Genomic DNA, 18,889 nt, shown 5'->3' on the forward strand with positions numbered 1-18,889 from the left:
CATTCATTGTATGGGCTTTTTTTTTTCAGTACTGACAGCTCTCGGCTCCCCCCGCCCGGCTCTATGTTACTGCCGCCTGCGTCCCCCGCAGCGTCCGCACTACTAGCAGCGTGCGTCCGTCCCCCCAGCCGCCTTGCAGCATCCCCCGCCCGCCACCTCGATGTCCCCGGCCCCCCTGCTCGCTCCACATTGCAGCTCCCCGGGAGTTGCAAATGATATATCGCATGCGATGTATCATTTGCAAAACTTGGCACATCAAGTGCCAAATCGTGTGTCCCCCTCCCGGGGAGCTGCAGGGGGAAATCAGGTCCGACTTGTCCTTAGGACAAGTCGGACTAATGTATGGGGGCCTTTACACAGAGAATCGTTGCACAGGTCCGACTGATCTGTGAGAAGCTTCACGCTCGTACGTATTTGGTTGTCGGGAAACTCGGCAGCCAAATACGAGTCACTTCACCATCGGAAAATACCAATCCGGGCAATACGGCAGCTTTGGAAATTAGCTGTATTCTCCATTCATATTTTTGGGCCAATTACGGCCGATCCTGGTCATACCCGTTCGTATGACCGGGTATCAGCCGTACTCGGTAAATTTTCCGGGTACATTCCTAAGACCTTGGGCCCATTTATCATTCAATATTTGTTGCTAAATCCACAAAAAACACCCATTTCGGGGGTTAGCTGCAAATATTAAGCATCACCCCAATGTATGTAGGAGGGACTGCAGCAGGAATCTCCGATCCCTTCTGTACCGCCGCAGGCCCCCTCCCCTGTAGATTTCTATGGGGGATGCGAAGCTGGCCGATGTATCAACATTGGGCAGCAGTGCATCGTATCCCCGGGGGATACACACAGGCTTAATAAGGACATGTAATCAGTACAAGGGTTGTTGCTGCCTCTTCCACCTCTCACATATCGCCAGGTGATCAGGGTTTTACATTGCCATTTGCATGTTTCCAAACTCTCTGCATAAATCTGACTCCACCAGGGATGTAGACAAATGCAAAAGCATCGGTCACAGCAACGCAATGCGCAGATCTAGAACACAGAACACCCCAGCGAGTTACTTTCTATTACATTGCACAATGAGCTTCCCACATATAAGACACTGCTTCCAGGTTAATAATCATTCTACGGTGTCTAGATAGGTAACACAGGGCTGCCCACCTGACCCTCTCCTTCAAGGAGAACATGCTCTGGTCCTGGGCTTCCCTGGTAATGTATGATTGCCATCACCTGTGGTGACACCTTTCTTATCAATTACCTAGCTCCCCACAGGTGCTGGCAATCATACATTATCCATACCTCCCAGCATTCCCCTCTCCTTCAGGGACACAATGCTCTGCTCCTGGACTTCCCTGGTAATGTATGATTGCCAGCACCTGTGGTGACACCTTTCTTATCAGTTTCCTAGCTCCCCACAGGTGATGGCAATCCTACATTACCGGGGAAGCCCAGGAACAGAGCATTGTGTCCCCCATGGAGAGGGTCAGGTCGGCAACCCTGAGGTAATAGGTCTACACCAAAAGGTCGATATGAAAAAAGTAGACACATGCCAAGGTTAACATAAGTTTTTCATGATAATTGTTTTTAACCCAGCCCTGTTCTTACTTCACCATCCATCCATCTCGGCATAGAGGGAGAATATAACGAAGCCTAAAGCATGGGGAGCGCATGGTCCTGTATGTGCCTCACAGCCCCATCATGCTCCTGGTTGTGCTGCACAGCCCCATCATGCTCCTGTATGTGCTGCACAGCCCCATCATCCTCCTGTGTGTGCCTCACAGCCCCATCATGCTCCTGCATGTTCCTCACAGCCCCATCATCCCCCTGTATGTGCTGCACAGCCCCATCATCCTCCTGTGTGTGCCTCACAGCCCCATCATCCTCCTGTGTGTGCCTCACAGCCCCATCATGCTCTTGTATGTGCCTCACAGCCCCATCATGCTCCTGTATGTGCCTCACAGCCCCATCATGCTCTTGTATGTGCCTCACAGCCCCATCATCCTCCTGTATGTGCTGCACAGCCCCATCATCCTCCTGTGTGTGCCTCACAGCCCCATCATCCTCCTGTGTGTGCCTCACAGCCCCATAATGCTCCTGTATGTGCCTCACAGCCCCATCATGCTCCTCTATGAGCCTCACAGCCCCGTCATGCTCCTGTATGAGCCTCACAGCCCCGTCATGCTCCTGTATGTGCTGCACAGCCCCATCATGCTCTTGTATGTGCCTCACAGCCCCATCATGCTCCTATATGTGCTGCACAGCCCCATCATCCTTGTGTGGGTGCCTCACAGCCCCATCATCCTCCTGTGTGTGCCTCACAGCCCCATAATGCTCCTGTATGTGCCCCACCATGCTCCTGTATGAGCCTCACAGCCCCGTCATGCTCCTGTATGTGCTGCACAGCCCCATCATGCTCTTGTATGTGCCTCACAGCCCCATCATGCTCCTGTATGTGCCTCACAGCCCCATCATGCTCTTGTATGTGCCTCACAGCCCCATCATCCTCCTGTATGTGCTGCACAGCCCCATCATCCTCCTGTGTGTGCCTCACAGCCCCATCATCCTCCTGTGTGTGCCTCACAGCCCCATAATGCTCCTGTATGTGCCTCACAGCCCCATCATGCTCCTTTATGAGCCTCACAGCCCCGTCATGCTCCTGTATGAGCCTCACAGCCCCGTCATGCTCCTGTATGTGCTGCACAGCCCCATCATGCTCCTATATGTGCTGCACAGCCCCATCATCCTTGTGTGGGTGCCTCACAGCCCCATCATCCTCCTGTGTGTGCCTCACAGCCCCATAATGCTCCTGTATGTGCCCCACAGCCCCGTCATGCTCCTGTATGTGCTGCACAGCCCCATCATGCTCTTGTATGTGCCTCACAGGGCCTGCGCGCTGTGTTACCATTTTAGCCTTGCCCGCACACTGAGTTAGCTGGGCCTGCGCGCTGTGTTAGGCTGGTCTGCACACCATGTCAGCCTGAGCCCTCCCCTTGGTCTGGCATCCTGGTACCTGGGCTATGCCTCGCTCCTACAGCAACTATTCCTGAGTGTGGCACAATGAGGATCCTGGTGTAAGGTTCTGTGCAGCAGAGGCTGAGGCTGTCTGTCTGGGACTCCTCACACACTGTCCCCATCAGTAACATTGCACTTCGGAGGCAAACTTGTATGAAAGGATCTCAGAACAGAACTCTGCTGCCCCCGTGTGTTGTAAAGTTATAAATGCACTGTGAGAAGGTAGACACAGATGGGTGTGTATCGTATTGTCGACCCGACTTAGGGCGACATGGGGTTTTTTCTCAGTTTTTTTACCCGAATGCTGACACAGTCGACATGGACACAGCTGGATGTGAACTGCAGCCGCTCGCAATGCTTCGGGCAGGGTGCCTTGCTACACTGTTTTATTCTCCCACCACGCCCTAGTGGATGTTATGGCATGAAATACAGTGAAAAAACCCATGTCGACCTCGTGACCTGTCGACCTAACCCATGTTGACCTAACGCATTTGTCGACCTAAAACCATGTCGACCTAGACACCTGTCGACCTTCATCCATGTCGACCTAGAACCCTGTTGACCCAACGGTGTTAATGACTTTCGACCTAAGTCGGGTCGACAATACGACCGTATCCCCCACAGATACGCATTGGGGGCTATTTAGACCTGATTGCAGATCTGCTCATTTCCAGAGGCCTGTGATCAGATATACACCACCCACCTGCGGGTAAATAAGGGTTTGATAATGACATTTCCCCACTGCTATGTGGCATCCCTATAATGCTTGGGGGGAGAGGCTGGGGAAATCCAGCAGCTGTTGGGGCGTGATGGGGAACAGTTTGGCTGATGTGGGTCACGCAGCTCTCAGAATATCACCCAGCAGGAGGGGCCCAGGCCTGACCTTCAGTCCGCCCCCCTCCCCCCTTTACAGCCCAACCCCCCCCCCCCCCAGTAGCAGTACTTAGTAGCTGCAGCAGCGCCCTTGTTCCTGCTGCTCGCCTCCATGTCTCCTTGGGAGCGCACACTGCACAGTGCAGCCTGCAGAGCGTCGAGCCCCTCTGTGTCCTAGGCTCAGCGCTCTGCAGGCTGTACTGTGTATTGTGCGTGCATGGCTGGGGGGGCCGCCGGGTGGGGGAGGCAGTGTGCGGCCGCGGGGGGTGAGACCGTGCCGCTGTGGGCAGCTGCCCGGGCCCCTCCAGACAGCTGTACCCGCAGCACCCCCCTGTTGGCGGCTCTGGTCTCAGAATGTCACCCAGCAGGAGGGGCCTAGCTAGCAGGATGTCCCTCCTGAGTCATTACAAAAGTTGGGAACGATGACTATGGGGGTTATTCAGACTTGATCGCTGAGCCGCTAATTTGCAGAGCCCTGCACTCAGATAGCTGCCGTCCAGACAGAGTGTAACTCCGCCCCTGGCAAATGGCTTGTGAAGATATTGCAGATTGCCGAATTGCTGCAAATCCATTTGCAACTCACTCACCATCGAATGCCAGTGTGTGTCGTACGATAATCGTCTGGGCAGCAAATTAGCAGCCCATGGAGCAGGTGAATAACCTTCTATGTGTACTTACTCCCTGTGTAGCCATGCAGCATGTGTATTACATGTGTGCTATTATTTCCCTATTATCTGATAAGCCCCTCATTCCCCCTGAGCACCCCTTTCATACAGAAAACGAAATTACCGGGAGAAGCAGTTCTGCCCGGTAATTTTGTGAATAATATCCCGTTCTCACTGCCGCAAAAACCCGGGTATTTGCCAGGGCAAGCAGTAATTTCCGTGTCCTGTCTCAGTGTGAAAGGGTCTTTGTTAAATTCCCCGGGGTGTTATGCCCTGGGAATTAGACACAGGTTTTTTCTGGGTAATACACGGGTGTATGGCAGTGTGAACAGCACAGACCTGGGTTTTTCTCACAAAATGCAAAAAAGCAAGTTCATTGGTGGATGTAATCATGTGATATGTGACAGCCAGCCAATTAATGCTGATTTTTAAACAGCCAATCACAGCAATTTGTACAATTTTACCCAAAACCCAATCAAATTCCACACACTTGTTGAAAGGTATACCATGGAAAGCAGTGTGAAAGGGGCAGACACAGGAAATTCCTGGGTCTGAGGTGCAGTATGAAGGGGGTCTGTTGAGCTGAGAAGCTCTGTGCCCCGCAAAAATCCAGCAAGTAAAACCCGGGATTTTGCAGGGACGGCAATGAGAACGCAGCATAAAATGGGTATTTCTTCTGTGTGAAAGGGCACACCTGTGTCATATATCCCATGTCTCCGACCCTGGAATTGACCAGGGTCGAGGACACAGGATTTATGACCCTTGACCCTTTCACACAGAAGAAATCCCCATGTTATTCAGCAAATTACCGGTTAGAAATTTTCAACCCGGTAATTTGTTCTTATGTGTGAAGGGGGGTCAGGCTGCTCCCGGCAAAATGACACGGCATTTGAAATGCTGTGTATTTGCCGGGATTTTCAGACTTTTCTGTCTGAAAGGGGTATTAGTCTGTGCAGTCCCTGAGCACCCCTTACCTGGTGACATTACTAGACCTTATTAGTCTCCTGTAGGAGACTAGTGTGCATACCCTTTATTGATACCCCTTTCACACCAGAAATGCAGAGACCAACCCGGGAATTAAATTCCAGGGACATGCAGGGTCATTCAGGGGTTGGGACTTTTTCACACATGCTTTTGAAGCAGGGACAACCCGGGTCGGCACCTTTCACACTAAACCCGGGATGACCCTGCATTTCTATGAGAATCTCATTGAAAATGGCCTTTTTTTAGACCCACAAAGATGAGGTAATTAGGGAGAGGGGTAGAGGGAGGGCCTTTGCAGACTTTCAGGGGTGACATAGCACTGCTGGGTTCTGTTGTGCCACACAGCTTGCACAGTGTCTTCCCGTATGCTGTGTGATTGCCAATGCAGACATTCTTGGCTTTCAGGCTGTCAGGTGTTAAAAACGCACTTCTGGGGTCTGTGGTGCCACAGAACATGCACAATGTCTCCCTGTATGTTGTCTCTGGGTGTGTCTGTGAGTGTCCACCACAACAGGAAGTTGCCCTGCTAGCCAATCAGCATTAGCAGAGGCAACATGGGAAGGAGGGACATGTCCCTGCCCCTTTCACACCAGCCAGTAGTCCGGGAAGGACAATGCGAGGGGCACCGGTTGACTTCCAACTGTGTCCATGTCGACATTCGGGTAAAAAAAAACAGTAAAAAAAAACCTTCCGACCTGTCCACCTAACCCATGTCGACCTAACGCTGTCGACCTTGTCCCCTGTCGACCCAACAGTTTCGACATAATGACTGTCGACAGTACGATCCAGCTTCCAGTAGTGATTCTTCTGTATGATGCAGACTGCTGTAACACTGCCACCAAGTGGCCAGATTAAATAGTTTGACTGATAAATCTATAGAGACTTGTCCAACTTGTTTGAGAGACAAGTTGGTGCTGATTGATGAGATTTATCCCATGTGCAGGAGGATCAATCTCTGACCCAATGTGCATGGGATTGTACATTGGGCCCTACACATCAGATTTTGTCAGATAAATTGGCCCAATCCATCTGAATTAGGTCAAATCTGACAAAATCTCACAAGTGTAGGGGCCCTAAAATGGGATATATACATGCATGTAATATATGTCCTAATGAACAGAGATATCAGGGCTCGATCCAGTAAGCACAATGAACCTATTAAATTAAACGGTACTTATATGTTAGTTGGGCACCCACTATAGTACGCTCATACCCCACTATCCACGTCGGCGCAGAGTTGATTTTATATAGTGTGGCTACACCGAGCCTGAAGCGTGGCGAGCGGACGCGGAAAACTAAGCAAATAGCTTAGTGGGCGCCCAACTAACATATAAGCACCAATTAAACTTTATGGATTTGGAACATATAACACAGCTGTGTATAGACTATCGATGCAATTACATAGGTAAAATCCTGTGAATATATATATATACGTGTGTACAAACACACACACGCGTTATATGCAGATGGTTCTTGCCGCAATATATAGGGAAATGCCCATTTCTGTATTAAGCTGCCAACATTAATTGATTGCTACTAGGGCCGATACAAATGTATTTATATCAGGGAAACAATACATTATGTCATTATAAATGGTGACAATATATTAAAATATTAAACATTGGTAAATATGTATTTGCCGGGCGCCCACTAAGCAAATAGCTTAGTGGGCGATTCTGCGTAAGAAAATCGCATTGCATCGCATGCGTTTTTTGCATGTGATGCAATTTTCCTATGTAATTTATTCACTGCTCTCTAGCAGGGCCGGCGCCACCACTAGGCAGCTCTAGGCATTTGCCTAGGGCGCCGGCACCTGGAGGGCGGCAGTTCGCCCCTCACCCCCAGCGAACTGTGTAAAAAACTTGCTGGAGCGGTCAGGGGTGTCCGTGCGGCAGTGGTACCTGCGGCGCCGTCATGTGTATAAAGCTGGCTGCGGGGTCCCTGCAGTGAATAGAAACTAGCGCTATGCGCGCGGCAGGGATGCCGGGGCCACAAGTTTTTTCCACAGGTACCACCCCCCCCCCCCCCGGCACCAGGGCGCCCCCACCCCGACTTGCCTGGGGCGCTCCGGTGCCTTGCACCGGCCCTGCTCTCTGGCCTTGGGCGGTGCAATGAGATCGCATCGCATAGGATCGCACCGCACATAAAATCGCATGTTATTTTATAGGGTGCGATGCCATTTAATGTAGTATACACTTGTATGACATACAATGGGATTTAGGCACCCCCCCCCCCACACACACTATCCACGCCACCCCGAAGCGTGGCGAGCGGCGACGGAATGCAACCTCCCGATTTTTTCATACCCCCACTGTCCACGGCGGCGTGGAGTTGATTTTTTTTTTTCAATATGTGTTTTATTGAGAAATTGCACATTAAACACAATGGGTGGTATTCAATGAGGCTGATTCGCCAGGTTTTTATGGCGATTTTGTGCAGTTTGGAGAATTTCTGACTAAAACGGTGAATCACCCTATTCAATGACCAGATGGCGAATACATTTCAAGGTTTTTTTCGCCATGATTCACCGAGTAGCAATCGCTATCTTTTTATGGTGAAGTGAAATGTGAACTTTTAAAATAAAGTGTTTTGTTTTTTTACATCTGGGGTGAAATGTAATAGGATGAGAGATTCAGAAAGTGAGAGATTTGGTAAGAAAGCTCCAGTTTTTTTAAAGCGGCAATCATTTACACAGCAAAACCAGTTTGCCTTTGCAGTGTAAATGATTGCTGCTTTAAAAAAACTGGAGCTTTCTTACCAAATCTCTCACTTTCTGAATCTCTCATCCTATTACATTTCACCCTTGGTGTCAAAAAATCAGGAATTTTATTCTGAGGAGGGGCATGCTATTTTTATTCATGTGCTGTAAGCACATGAATATATATTGAATTAAAAAAAATATATATATAATTTTTTTTTTTACACAGACAGCCAGCAGGGGGCTGGGAGCCGAGCCGCTCATTAGATATTCATATATTCACTTCACCCGATCATTACATATGCATGATCATGTGCAGTGAATATACCCGGTCCCCTGCTGGCACCCCCGGGGGGGCAGCCTGTGCTGCCTGGCACCCGGGGAGCCCACCTCCCCCCCCTACAAACGTTCTGGGGCAGGCAGGGAGACTTCCATCTCCCTGCCTGCCGCCGCCCTCAGGCTCCCTGCGGCATCTGCCGCAGGAGTTAAAATTCGCCGGTCAGGGGCAGCGAGACCCTGACTCGTTGAATACTGGAGCCGGCGAGGCTCCGGAACGTGGCGAGCAGTGGCGAATGTGCAGCGAATCCTAAACAGGATTCGCCCAATGCGTTCAACATAAACTGAAACACCTTCAATCATCACAGTAAGGATTGCAGTAATAAGATATTACAAATTGCCAGTGTGAAAGTTTCATCCTAGATCACAACTATATAATTGCGACAGATCCAATGATATCAGTGATATTGAAGTTTTATGTAACTAGATAACTGAAAGTCTAGACAAAGATAGGTAAATAGGCAATATATGTTACATGTTTATTTCTACACCGCAGGCGACTTGTCGGCAGGATGTGGGAGTTGATTTTTTATAGTGTGACGAGCCGGAAGCGTGGCGAGCGCACGCGAATTACGTTACATGTATTATGTTATATGTATTCGCGGGGCTCGCTGCGCTTGCCACACTATATAAAATCAACTCCACGCCGACGTGGATAGTGGGGGAATGAAAAGGTCGGAGGACGCGTTCCGCCGCACCTCACGGGACTCGCTTCGGAGTGGCGTGGATAGTGGGGGGGGGGGGTGCCTAAATCCCATTGTATGTCATACAAGTGTATAGTACAGTAAATGGCATCGCACCCTATAAAATCGCATGCAATTTTTTTCATGCGATTCAATCTCATCGCACCGCCCAAGGCCAGAGAGCAGTTAATAAATTACATAGGAAATCGCATTGCATGAAAAAATCACATGCGATTTCACTACGGTGCCGTACGTATGTTAATCGGGCGCCCGGCTAATACATAAGTACCTAAACGTTTCCCTGTCTGAGATAAAATGTTATCACCGCTATTAGCAATCGTTTAATATTGGTTCCACTTTTGAAAGTCAATCTGTCCTTTAGTAAATTGAGTGTGTACGATTACACAACTGCTGTCTATGCGTGGTGAGGTGCGTCGTCTCAAATCACCTTTAGTAAATGAAGATTCTAAACATAGGTGAAAGCCCTTACAAGAAAATTAATTGCAGGATTGTAGACAGTACTGACACACTGCTTTGCCATTTCACCTTTTTGTTCTAAATAACAAATATCCTTTTAATCTTTATGTTATAGATGTGACGGTTGCTGGTGAGAGTGAGGGGAAGGCAACGTTCTATCAGTTAAGGTAGGATAGCAATATATTTTACATTCATACTCTATAGTTACAGTATATATATATATATATATATATATATATATAAGCATAAAAATGTGGTTGATCAAGGCGTCTAATACCAAATACCAAAGTGTCACGTGATCAATAAGCAGGATTCTATTTTTGTTCCATTAACACATTAATGCAAAGAAAAACAGTTTAAGTAAATGTATTTAAAAACAAAACAAAGCACCTGCGGCTGGGTAACCGGCCTTCCTTCCGGCCTAGGCTCAGTTCTACGTTCCCATTCTCCAGCCTGTTGTGCTTGTGGTTATTAACGAGCCCAGGACAGCGAACGTCTGTTGCATGTAAAGTGGACAGTGTGGCTGGAATTCTGCCATGGGGGGATGAGGGTGCCCATGTGGTACAGCCTGCCCCCTATCGCCCCCTGGGGCAGATGTATTAAGCCTTAACAAGAGATAAATGCAAGGGGGATAAAGGGCAGGATGTTGTAACATCCGCTGCCCATTATCGCCGGGCATTGCATTATTAATAACGGCATATGCTCTAACAAAGTTATTAACGCAAGGGACAGGTCTTGTGATAAGAGCTGTCCCTTGCGATGCGGTGGCGGTGCTGGACTTCCGGGTTTGTGACCCGGGAGTCCATCAGCGCATGCGCAGAGTGACGGCGCCGGCCGCAGGGCATGCTGGGAGGGATCCGAGACAGATCCCTCAAACAGCGCTGCGGTAAGAAGTCCATAGGCTTCTGCAGGGAATCGCCAGCTTTTGCTGACACTGCGGAGGGGGGTTAGAGAATATAGAAATGCGGTAAAAACCCGATAACGGGGTTTGTACCGCATTTCTGTGTTAGAGAATCGCCCCCAAAGAGAGATAAACATTATTCTCATACTGCAATGTAGCTCTGAGCTAGGACACGCCCCTCCCACACCTACCTCTCTGCACATATTACATCTGCCCCCCTGCAGCACAGCGTGGTGTTACCCAGTTACTGGCTGTATCTGCATGTAGCCCACACATACTGGGCAGCTATATTCTCTAACTGTAATATAGCTCTGAGCTAGGGCACGCCCCTCCCACACCTAACTCTGTGTACATGTTACATCTGCCCCCTGCAGTGCAGCATGGTATTACTGGCTGCTTCAGGGTAGCATGCAGGACCAAAACCATAAATCATTCCATGGTCGCCGACCATAAAATGATTTCTACAGTGCTCGCAAATCTAAGTCAAGCTGTGTACACACAATGCAATATCGCTGAGCGACCATATTGCCAGTGATTTCTTTGTGCTGCAGCGATAATGGTGGTTGGTCTCCTGCGATCAGCTGTTTCCCTCTGCGGCTCCCCCGGCAGAGTCTCCTGATCATCAGCGACCTCTGTGATGTCAGCCGCCGGCCCCCAGCAGGCAGGTGCCCGTCTGCATGTGTATGGGGACGCCCAGCGAGTCCCCGGGCGCACCCAGCGTTTTAATGGGTATGCCCAGGAAATGCATGCAAATGACCCTCCTCCTCCCGCACCGTAAACTATGCAAGTCTCTGATGGCGCCTGCACATAAGAATATGCGCAGTGCTTCACCATCGGTCCCCTGTGTGAACAGGCGGGGGAACGAACTAAACGGAATCAGGCCCATTGGCTGATATATTGGCTATTCAATTGAGCGACTAATAGTGGCCATGTCAGTGGGTGTGTACCTTGTGCCGGCTCACAATGACATATACAGTATTACACACACACACACACACACACATATACAGAATAGCGGTGCTCCCAAATATATATATATATTTTTACTATATAAGTAGTGCAGTTGTGATTATAGTCCCCTGACCATTGTTAGGATCTCAGTGCAGCTTGGAACTGGGTAGACGTACTTTGGAATGTCAGCTCAGTGGGCAAGCATCCATTTTTTACTTTTTATGCACGTGGCTGTGTGCTCCTCTTTAATTAATAATTAATGTTCAGTATCCCTTATCTTCTTATTAGGAAACACCATATAAGTAATAGGTCAGTGGAATGGAGTCTGTTGGCTGGAGGACAGAGGCCACAGTGTGGGATTATGGGAAATAAAGCGGTCACAAGTTTCCCTGCCAAACACACTGCAATATGCCGGGGGACAAAGAACGCTTGTGAGTGACTTATACAGGGCACAGGTGCGGGAATGGCATTACCCAGCAGCAGGGCTCTTCCAGGGGACAGTTCCTAGGAAACAATCTGTCCTCAGCAACATCTAGAACATACAGTACCTGTATTCCACTGCCAAGCAGTTTCTAAGCCGACACTTTGACACTTCCTCATAGAATTAAAGGATCATTAAACCCCAAAGTTGGCTAATTCATGAACCATGATGGCCCATTACAGACAGCTAAAACCTCTCCTACACATTCTGCACAGAATGCTAATAGGATCTCACACAGGTCAAAAAGCTGTGACATCACTGGCCCCACCCACATGTTTGAATCAACCAATCCACACTATGCATTTCTATCAAGTCCCTCTGTGCTTCCTCCACACACGCTGCCTGCTGCAGAGGAGAGCACATATTAGTGTGTCTGCAGCTTACACAAAGCAGATTCCGACAATTTATTTGTTTGGCCGCTGAGGCATATTCTTATATCACCTCAGCAATGAATAGATCACTTTTGGTGCAACGCGGTATACTGACACTGGCATCCCGATTATCGCCAGGAGACTGGCTTCAGGATACAGACATCAATTAGGATGCCAACGCTAGCGAGCGACTAGGGGGGGGTGTAAGGTTCAGGCACTGGTGGGGGAGGGCTAGGGTCAGGCTTCCAGGGAAGGAAGGGTTGGGGGCTGGGGGGCGGTCTGTATACTTACCTATCTCCTGTCGAGATTCCCTTCTATGGAATGCTGGCATTGGTATTCTGACCACCAGCATCCTGACTGCCGGTCATCCGTTTGTATCAGCAGGCTATGGGACAGATGTATCAAGTTTCAAAAAGTGATGATGGGGAGAGGTATAAACCACCAGCCAATCAGCTCCTATCTGTCATTTTTCAAACCCAGCCTGTAACATGGCAGGTAGGAGCTGATTGGCTCTCCAAGTTATCACTTTTTGAAGCTTGATACATCTGGCCTTATATCCCGGCCTAAGATGTCCAGGTTACCGGTAATGCAATAAGCCACAAATCCAATTATATCACTTTTATTTTTCACATAGAAAGATTCATTTAATTCTCTGTATAAACAGTTCCCTTCTCCAAAAAGTAGCTAATTTCATTATAATTTAATATGCTTGTACATAACTAAGCCTCACAGCCGCCCCAACTCCCTGCTTTACTGGAAGGCAGATGAGGAATCTAATACCCTACTATATTTTTTTTTTATTACAAAGTAGTTTAAAAAAGTAAAAATAAGAAGAAAATAGTAAAATGCCAGTTTTCGGATTGTCCCGGGATGAGGTGACAGTAAGTGACCAGGCGGAGTAGGTGCGGGTAATGCGGGTGTGTAACACACTCACGTACCCGCGACACAAGCTGGAAATAAGCCCTAAGTGCGCACTCCTACTCACGCAAACACTGAACGCTTACCGTAGTCTACACAGGACGCTTATAAAAAGTTCACATTACAGGGCGGAAAAGGTTACAATTGTAAATAAATACTGGAAGGGAAACAATACAAACTCACAAAACATAAAATGACCTCAACCACTTTACTAGGGGCTGAGCCAGTAGCAACCAATCAACGATCATTCCCACACGTCCGTCTGCAGGATAATGAGCCCCATTCAGCCCAGGACAAAGGGGAAATGTATAAATATGGGGAATAAGTACGTAGCTTCCTACATGGATTCTCATTCCTATTGTTTGTGCCTATAGATGGATTTCCCACACCCTCCCATTCTCAACAACTCACCCCGGCCCCCCATGATTACACATGGCTGTGGTCTAGGTTACGGGGCCCCACCATACAGGAAACGTGGCCCCGTAAGGAGATGAGGAACACTAACAGTGGAAGTTAATGGTGTCCCGTCGCTGTTCAGGGTGGCTGGCAGTATACACATATACTGTGACTGTACATCCTCGCTAGAGAGTTACGTGGACACTTGTGCTGGCACTGAAGGAGTTACTGGATGCTGGCCCATGGTCCCTCACTCCGGCACTTGTCACTCTCCCGTCCTGTTGCCCCTGTTTTCCTTCCAGTCACACAGAGGGGCAGAAGAGACACAGAATACAAAATAGCTTCCGATTGTTCTAGCAGGTTCTGTGGAAGATGTCACGCGCTGCCCTGGCAGAGGAATGCGATGTAGAAGTCACGTGACAAAGCCCCCTCGGTGTTTGTCACCAGTGGTAGACGTGACTTGATTTAATATGTGCTGGCTTTTGTGTGACAGGCAGCAACTTCTCAGCCCTTTGTTTTCAGTTCTGTGGGTCCTAAGGGATTTCCTTCTTATGCCTCAGTGTAAATAACAGGGTGCTGTGGATGGTGGGTGCTGTGCATGGTAGATACTGTGCATGGTGGATGCTGTGCATTGTCAGTACTGTGCATCGTGGGTACTGTGTATTGTCAGTACTGTGCATGGTGGGTACTGTGCATGGTGGATGCTGTGCATTGTCAGTACTGTGCATGATGGGTACTGTGTATTGTCAGTACTGTGCATGGTGGGTACTGTGCATGGTCAGTACTGTGCATGATGGGTACTGTGTATTGTCAGTACTGTGCATGGTGGGTACTGTGCATTGTCAGTACTGTGCATGATGGGTACTGTGTATTGTCAGTACTGTGCATGGTGGGTACTGTGCATGGTCAGTACTGTGCATGATGGGTACTTCGTATTGTCAGTACTGTGCATTGTGGGTACTGTGCATGGTGGATGCTGTGCATGGTCAGTACTGTGCATGATGGGTACTGTGTATTGTCAGTACTGTGCATGGTGGGTACTGTGCATGGTCAGTACTGTGCATGATGGGTACTGTGTATTGTCAGTACTGTGCATGGTGGGTACTGTGCATTGTCAGTACTGTGCATGGTGGGTACTGTGTATTGTCAGTACTGTGCATGGTGGGTACTGTGTATTGTCAGTACTGTGCATGATGGGTACTGTGTATTGTCAGTACTGTGCATGGTGGATACTGTGCATGGTTAGTACTGTGCATGGTGGGTACTGTGCATGGTCAGTACTGTGCATGGTGGGTACTGTGCATTGTCAGTACTGTGCATGGTGGGTACTGCGTATTGTCAGTACTGTGCATGGTGGGTACTGTGCATGGTTAGTACTGTGCATGGTCAGTACTGTGCATTGTCAGTACTGTGCATGGTGGGTACTGTGTATTGTCAGTACTGTGCATGGTGGGTACTGTGTATTGTCAGTACTGTGCATGGTGGGTACTGTGCATGGTGGATGCTGTGCATGATGGGTACTGTGTATTGTCAGTACTGTGCATGGTGGATACTGTGCATGGTGGGTACTGTGCATGGTCAGTACTGTGCATGATAGGTACTGTGTATTGTCAGTACTGTGCATGGTGGGTACTGTGCATTGTCAGTACTGTGAATGGTGGGTACTGTGCATTGTCAGTACTGTGCATGGTGGGTACTGTGTATTGTCAATACTGTGCATGGTGGGTACTGTGTATTGTCAGTACTGTGCATGGTGGGTACTGTGTATTGTCAATACTGTGCATGGTGGGTACTGTGTATTGTCGGTACTGTGCATGGTGGGTACTGTGTATTGTCAATACTGTGCATGGTGGGTACTGTGTATTGTCAGTACTGTGCATGGTGGGTACTGTGTATTGTCAGTACTGTGCATGGTCGGTACTGTGCATGATGGGTACTGTGTATTGTCAGTTCTGTGCATGGTGGGTACTGTGTTTTGTCAATACTGTGCATGGTGGGTACCGTTCATTGTTAGTTCTGTGTATTGTCAGTACTGTGCATGGTGGGTACTGTGCATTGTCAGTACTGTGCATGGTGGGTACCGTTCATTGTTAGTTCTGTGTATTGTCAGTACTGTGCATTGTTAGTACTGTGCATGGTGGGTACTGGGCATTGTCAGCACTGTGCATGGTGGGTGCTGTGCATTATCAGTACTGTGCATTGTTAGTTCTGTGCATTATATATATACAGTATACAATATACAGAGAAGCCTTGACGTGGCTTGGGGGCATAGCATACACCTGCGCAGGTATATGTAACCAATATCTCTGAATTATATTATCACGTAGTGTTTAAGATTGGTTACTAATACCATTCAGTGTGCTGGGGGAACAATGTCTTGTTTTACTTACTCAGTATTAACCCCTCCCTTACATGCACCTGAGTGGTATTACTGAACTAATTGAGCATCTACCACTATCCATATGTACTGTAGTTCTGTGCATTGTCAGTACTGAACATTGTCAGTACTGTGCATGGTGGGTATTGTGCATTGTCAGTACTGTGCATGGTGGGTACTGTGTATTGTCAGTACTGTGCATGGTGGGTACTGGGCATTGTCAGTACTGTGCATGGTGGGTACTGGGCATTGTCAGTACTGTGCATGGTGGTTTCTGGGCATTGTCAATACTGTGCATGGTGGGTACTGGGCATTTTCAGTACTGTGCATGGTGGGTACTGAGTATTGTCAATACTGTGCATGGTGGGTACCGTGCATTGTTAGTTCTGTGTATTGTCAGTACTGTGCATTGTTAGTACTGTGCATGGTGGGTACTGGGCATTGTCAGCACTGTGCATGGTGGGTACTGTGCATTGTCAGTACTGTGCATGGTGGGTACTGGGCATTGTCAGCACTGTGCATGGTGGCTACTGTGCATTGTCAGTACTGTGCATGGTGGGTACTGGGCATTGTCAGAACTGTGCATGGTGGATGCTGTGCATTATCAGTACTGTGCATTGTTAGTTCTGTGCATTATATATATACAGTATACAATATACAGAGAAGCCTTGACGTGGCTTGGGGGCATAGCATACACCTGCGCAGGTATATGTAACCAATATCTCTGAATTCTATTATCACGTAGTGTTTAAGATTAGTTACTAATACTACTCAGTGTGCCGGGGGAACAATGTCTTGTTTTACTTACTCAGTATTAACCCCTCCCTTTCATGCACCTGAGTGGTATTACTGAACTAATTGAGCATCTACAACTATCCATATGTACTGTAGTTCTGTGCATTGTCAGTACTGAACATTGTCAGTACTGTGCATGGTGGGTACTGTGCATGGTGGGTATTGTGCATTGTCAGTACTGTGCATGGTGGGTACTGTGTATTGTCAGTACTGTGCATGGTGGGTACTGTGCATGGTGGGTACTGGGCATTGTCAGTACTGTGTATGGTGGGTACTGGGCAGTCAGTACTGTGCATGGTGGGTACTGGGCATTGTCAGTACTGTGCATGGTGGGTCTTGTGCATTGTCAGTACTGTGCATGGTGGGTACTGGGCATTGTCAGTACTGTGCATGGTGGGTACTGGGCATTGTCAGTACTGTGCATGGTGGGTACTGGGCATTGTCAGTACTGTGCATGGTGGGTACTGGGCATTGTCAGTACTGTGCATGGTGGGTACTGGGCATTGTCAGTACTGTGAATGGTGGGTACTGGGCATTGTCAGTACTGTGCATGGTGGGTACTGGGCATTGTCAGTACTGTGCACGGTGGGTACTGGGCATTGTCAGTACTGTGCATGGTGGGTACTGGGCATTGTCAGTACTGTGCATGGTGGGTACTGGGCATTGTCAGTACTGTGCATGGTGGGTACTGGGCATTGTCAGTACTGTGCATGGTGGGTACTGGGCATTGTCAGTACTGTGCATTGTTAGTACTGTGCATGGTGGGTACTGGGCATTGTCAGTACTGTGCTTGGTGGGTACTGGGCATTGTCAGTACTGTGCATGGTGGGTACTGGGCATTGTCAGTACTGTGCATGGTGGGTACTGGGATTTTTGTCAGTACTGTGCATGGACACTCTCTGGGGTGGTGCCTGGGAAGTAGGCATCATTAGAGAAGGGGCACTAAGGTCCCCTAGGGTTGAGGGAAGAGTGATCAGCTTCATCTACTACGGACTATATGAAATATCTGTGCAGCTCCCTGCAGACCACCACAATGCACCTTAAGGACCCCCTGCCTGCATCTTAACGGTCATTTGGACAATGTATAAAAGTTTTATCTAAGAACCAGGGCTCCTCCATACCCTCAGTCTGTATGTGTCACATGACCCCACCCTGTATCGGTCACATGACCCCACCCCCCGTCTATATAGCCCTACATTCCGGCACAAAGATACAAGGGGCCGGACATCTATGGACCCTTTCCAGAGCCAGGCGACATGTTGGGAAATGTATCTCTGATATTAATAGCTGGATAAGTCACTTGTGAAATGCTAACACCACCCCCTCCCCTATCAGGAGAGGGCTGTCGGCTGTCCTCAATCTTCAGCCCCGTCCCAGGGCACATATATATATACATAGAAAACGTGACAATTGTTCCGGCTGTGACTGATGCGCCATCAGCGTAGTCACTTTGCATTGCTAAGTCTGGGGGTGATGAGGGGACGGGGACAGTGGTGTTGGTCTGGGTGAGGGGACATTAGTGGGATCCACTGCTTTTACTGCTTCCGCTTGACCAGTCAATGATGATAAAACTCAGACTCATGATCATGAAGAGAACTCCCAGGGCAGCAAAGCAGGCGGCCTGCGAACACACAATATATATATGAGACAGAGGGAAGTATCCATAGGCCACCACACAGGAAGCGGAGGAGGAGAGCACCGTAGCTGGTAATCTCGCCTTCCTTACCAGAATCTTGGGGCGCGACCTCATCGGCTCTTTGTCCTTGGGCATGATGCGTATATAGAAGACTGCCGGGAAGATGAAGATCAGACATGGAGCAGATGTGGCACCTGGAGAGGGCAGAGACAGAAGAAGGTGCAAGTGACGTGGACCCTGGGCAATGCACTGGGGATCCTAAATACTCATTCAGGGGATCCTATAGACATCATTCTAACATGCCTCTTCTGCAGTCCCTACACATGCTT

General features: G+C 48.7%; 1 protein-coding gene across 1 annotated transcript in view; it reads right to left on the reverse strand.

Moving 5' to 3' along the window:
* Positions 1-13,041: 13,041 nt before the first annotated feature.
* SLC38A3 (solute carrier family 38 member 3) overlaps positions 13,042-18,889 on the reverse strand; it is an 82,059-nt gene continuing 76,211 nt past the window's right edge. The window contains exons 15-16 of the mRNA XM_083155834.1: positions 18,651-18,754; positions 13,042-18,545 (exon numbers count right to left, since the gene is read on the reverse strand). Coding sequence (XP_083011960.1) covers positions 18,441-18,545; positions 18,651-18,754 — 209 coding nt within the window. The 3' untranslated portion in view covers positions 13,042-18,440. The remainder of the gene's footprint in view (positions 18,546-18,650; positions 18,755-18,889) is intronic.

The sequence above is a fragment of the Crinia signifera genome, chromosome 8, assembly GCF_055691185.1.
Source record: "Crinia signifera chromosome 8, ASM5569118v1, whole genome shotgun sequence".
NCBI classification, from domain to species: Eukaryota; Metazoa; Chordata; class Amphibia; order Anura; family Myobatrachidae; genus Crinia; species Crinia signifera.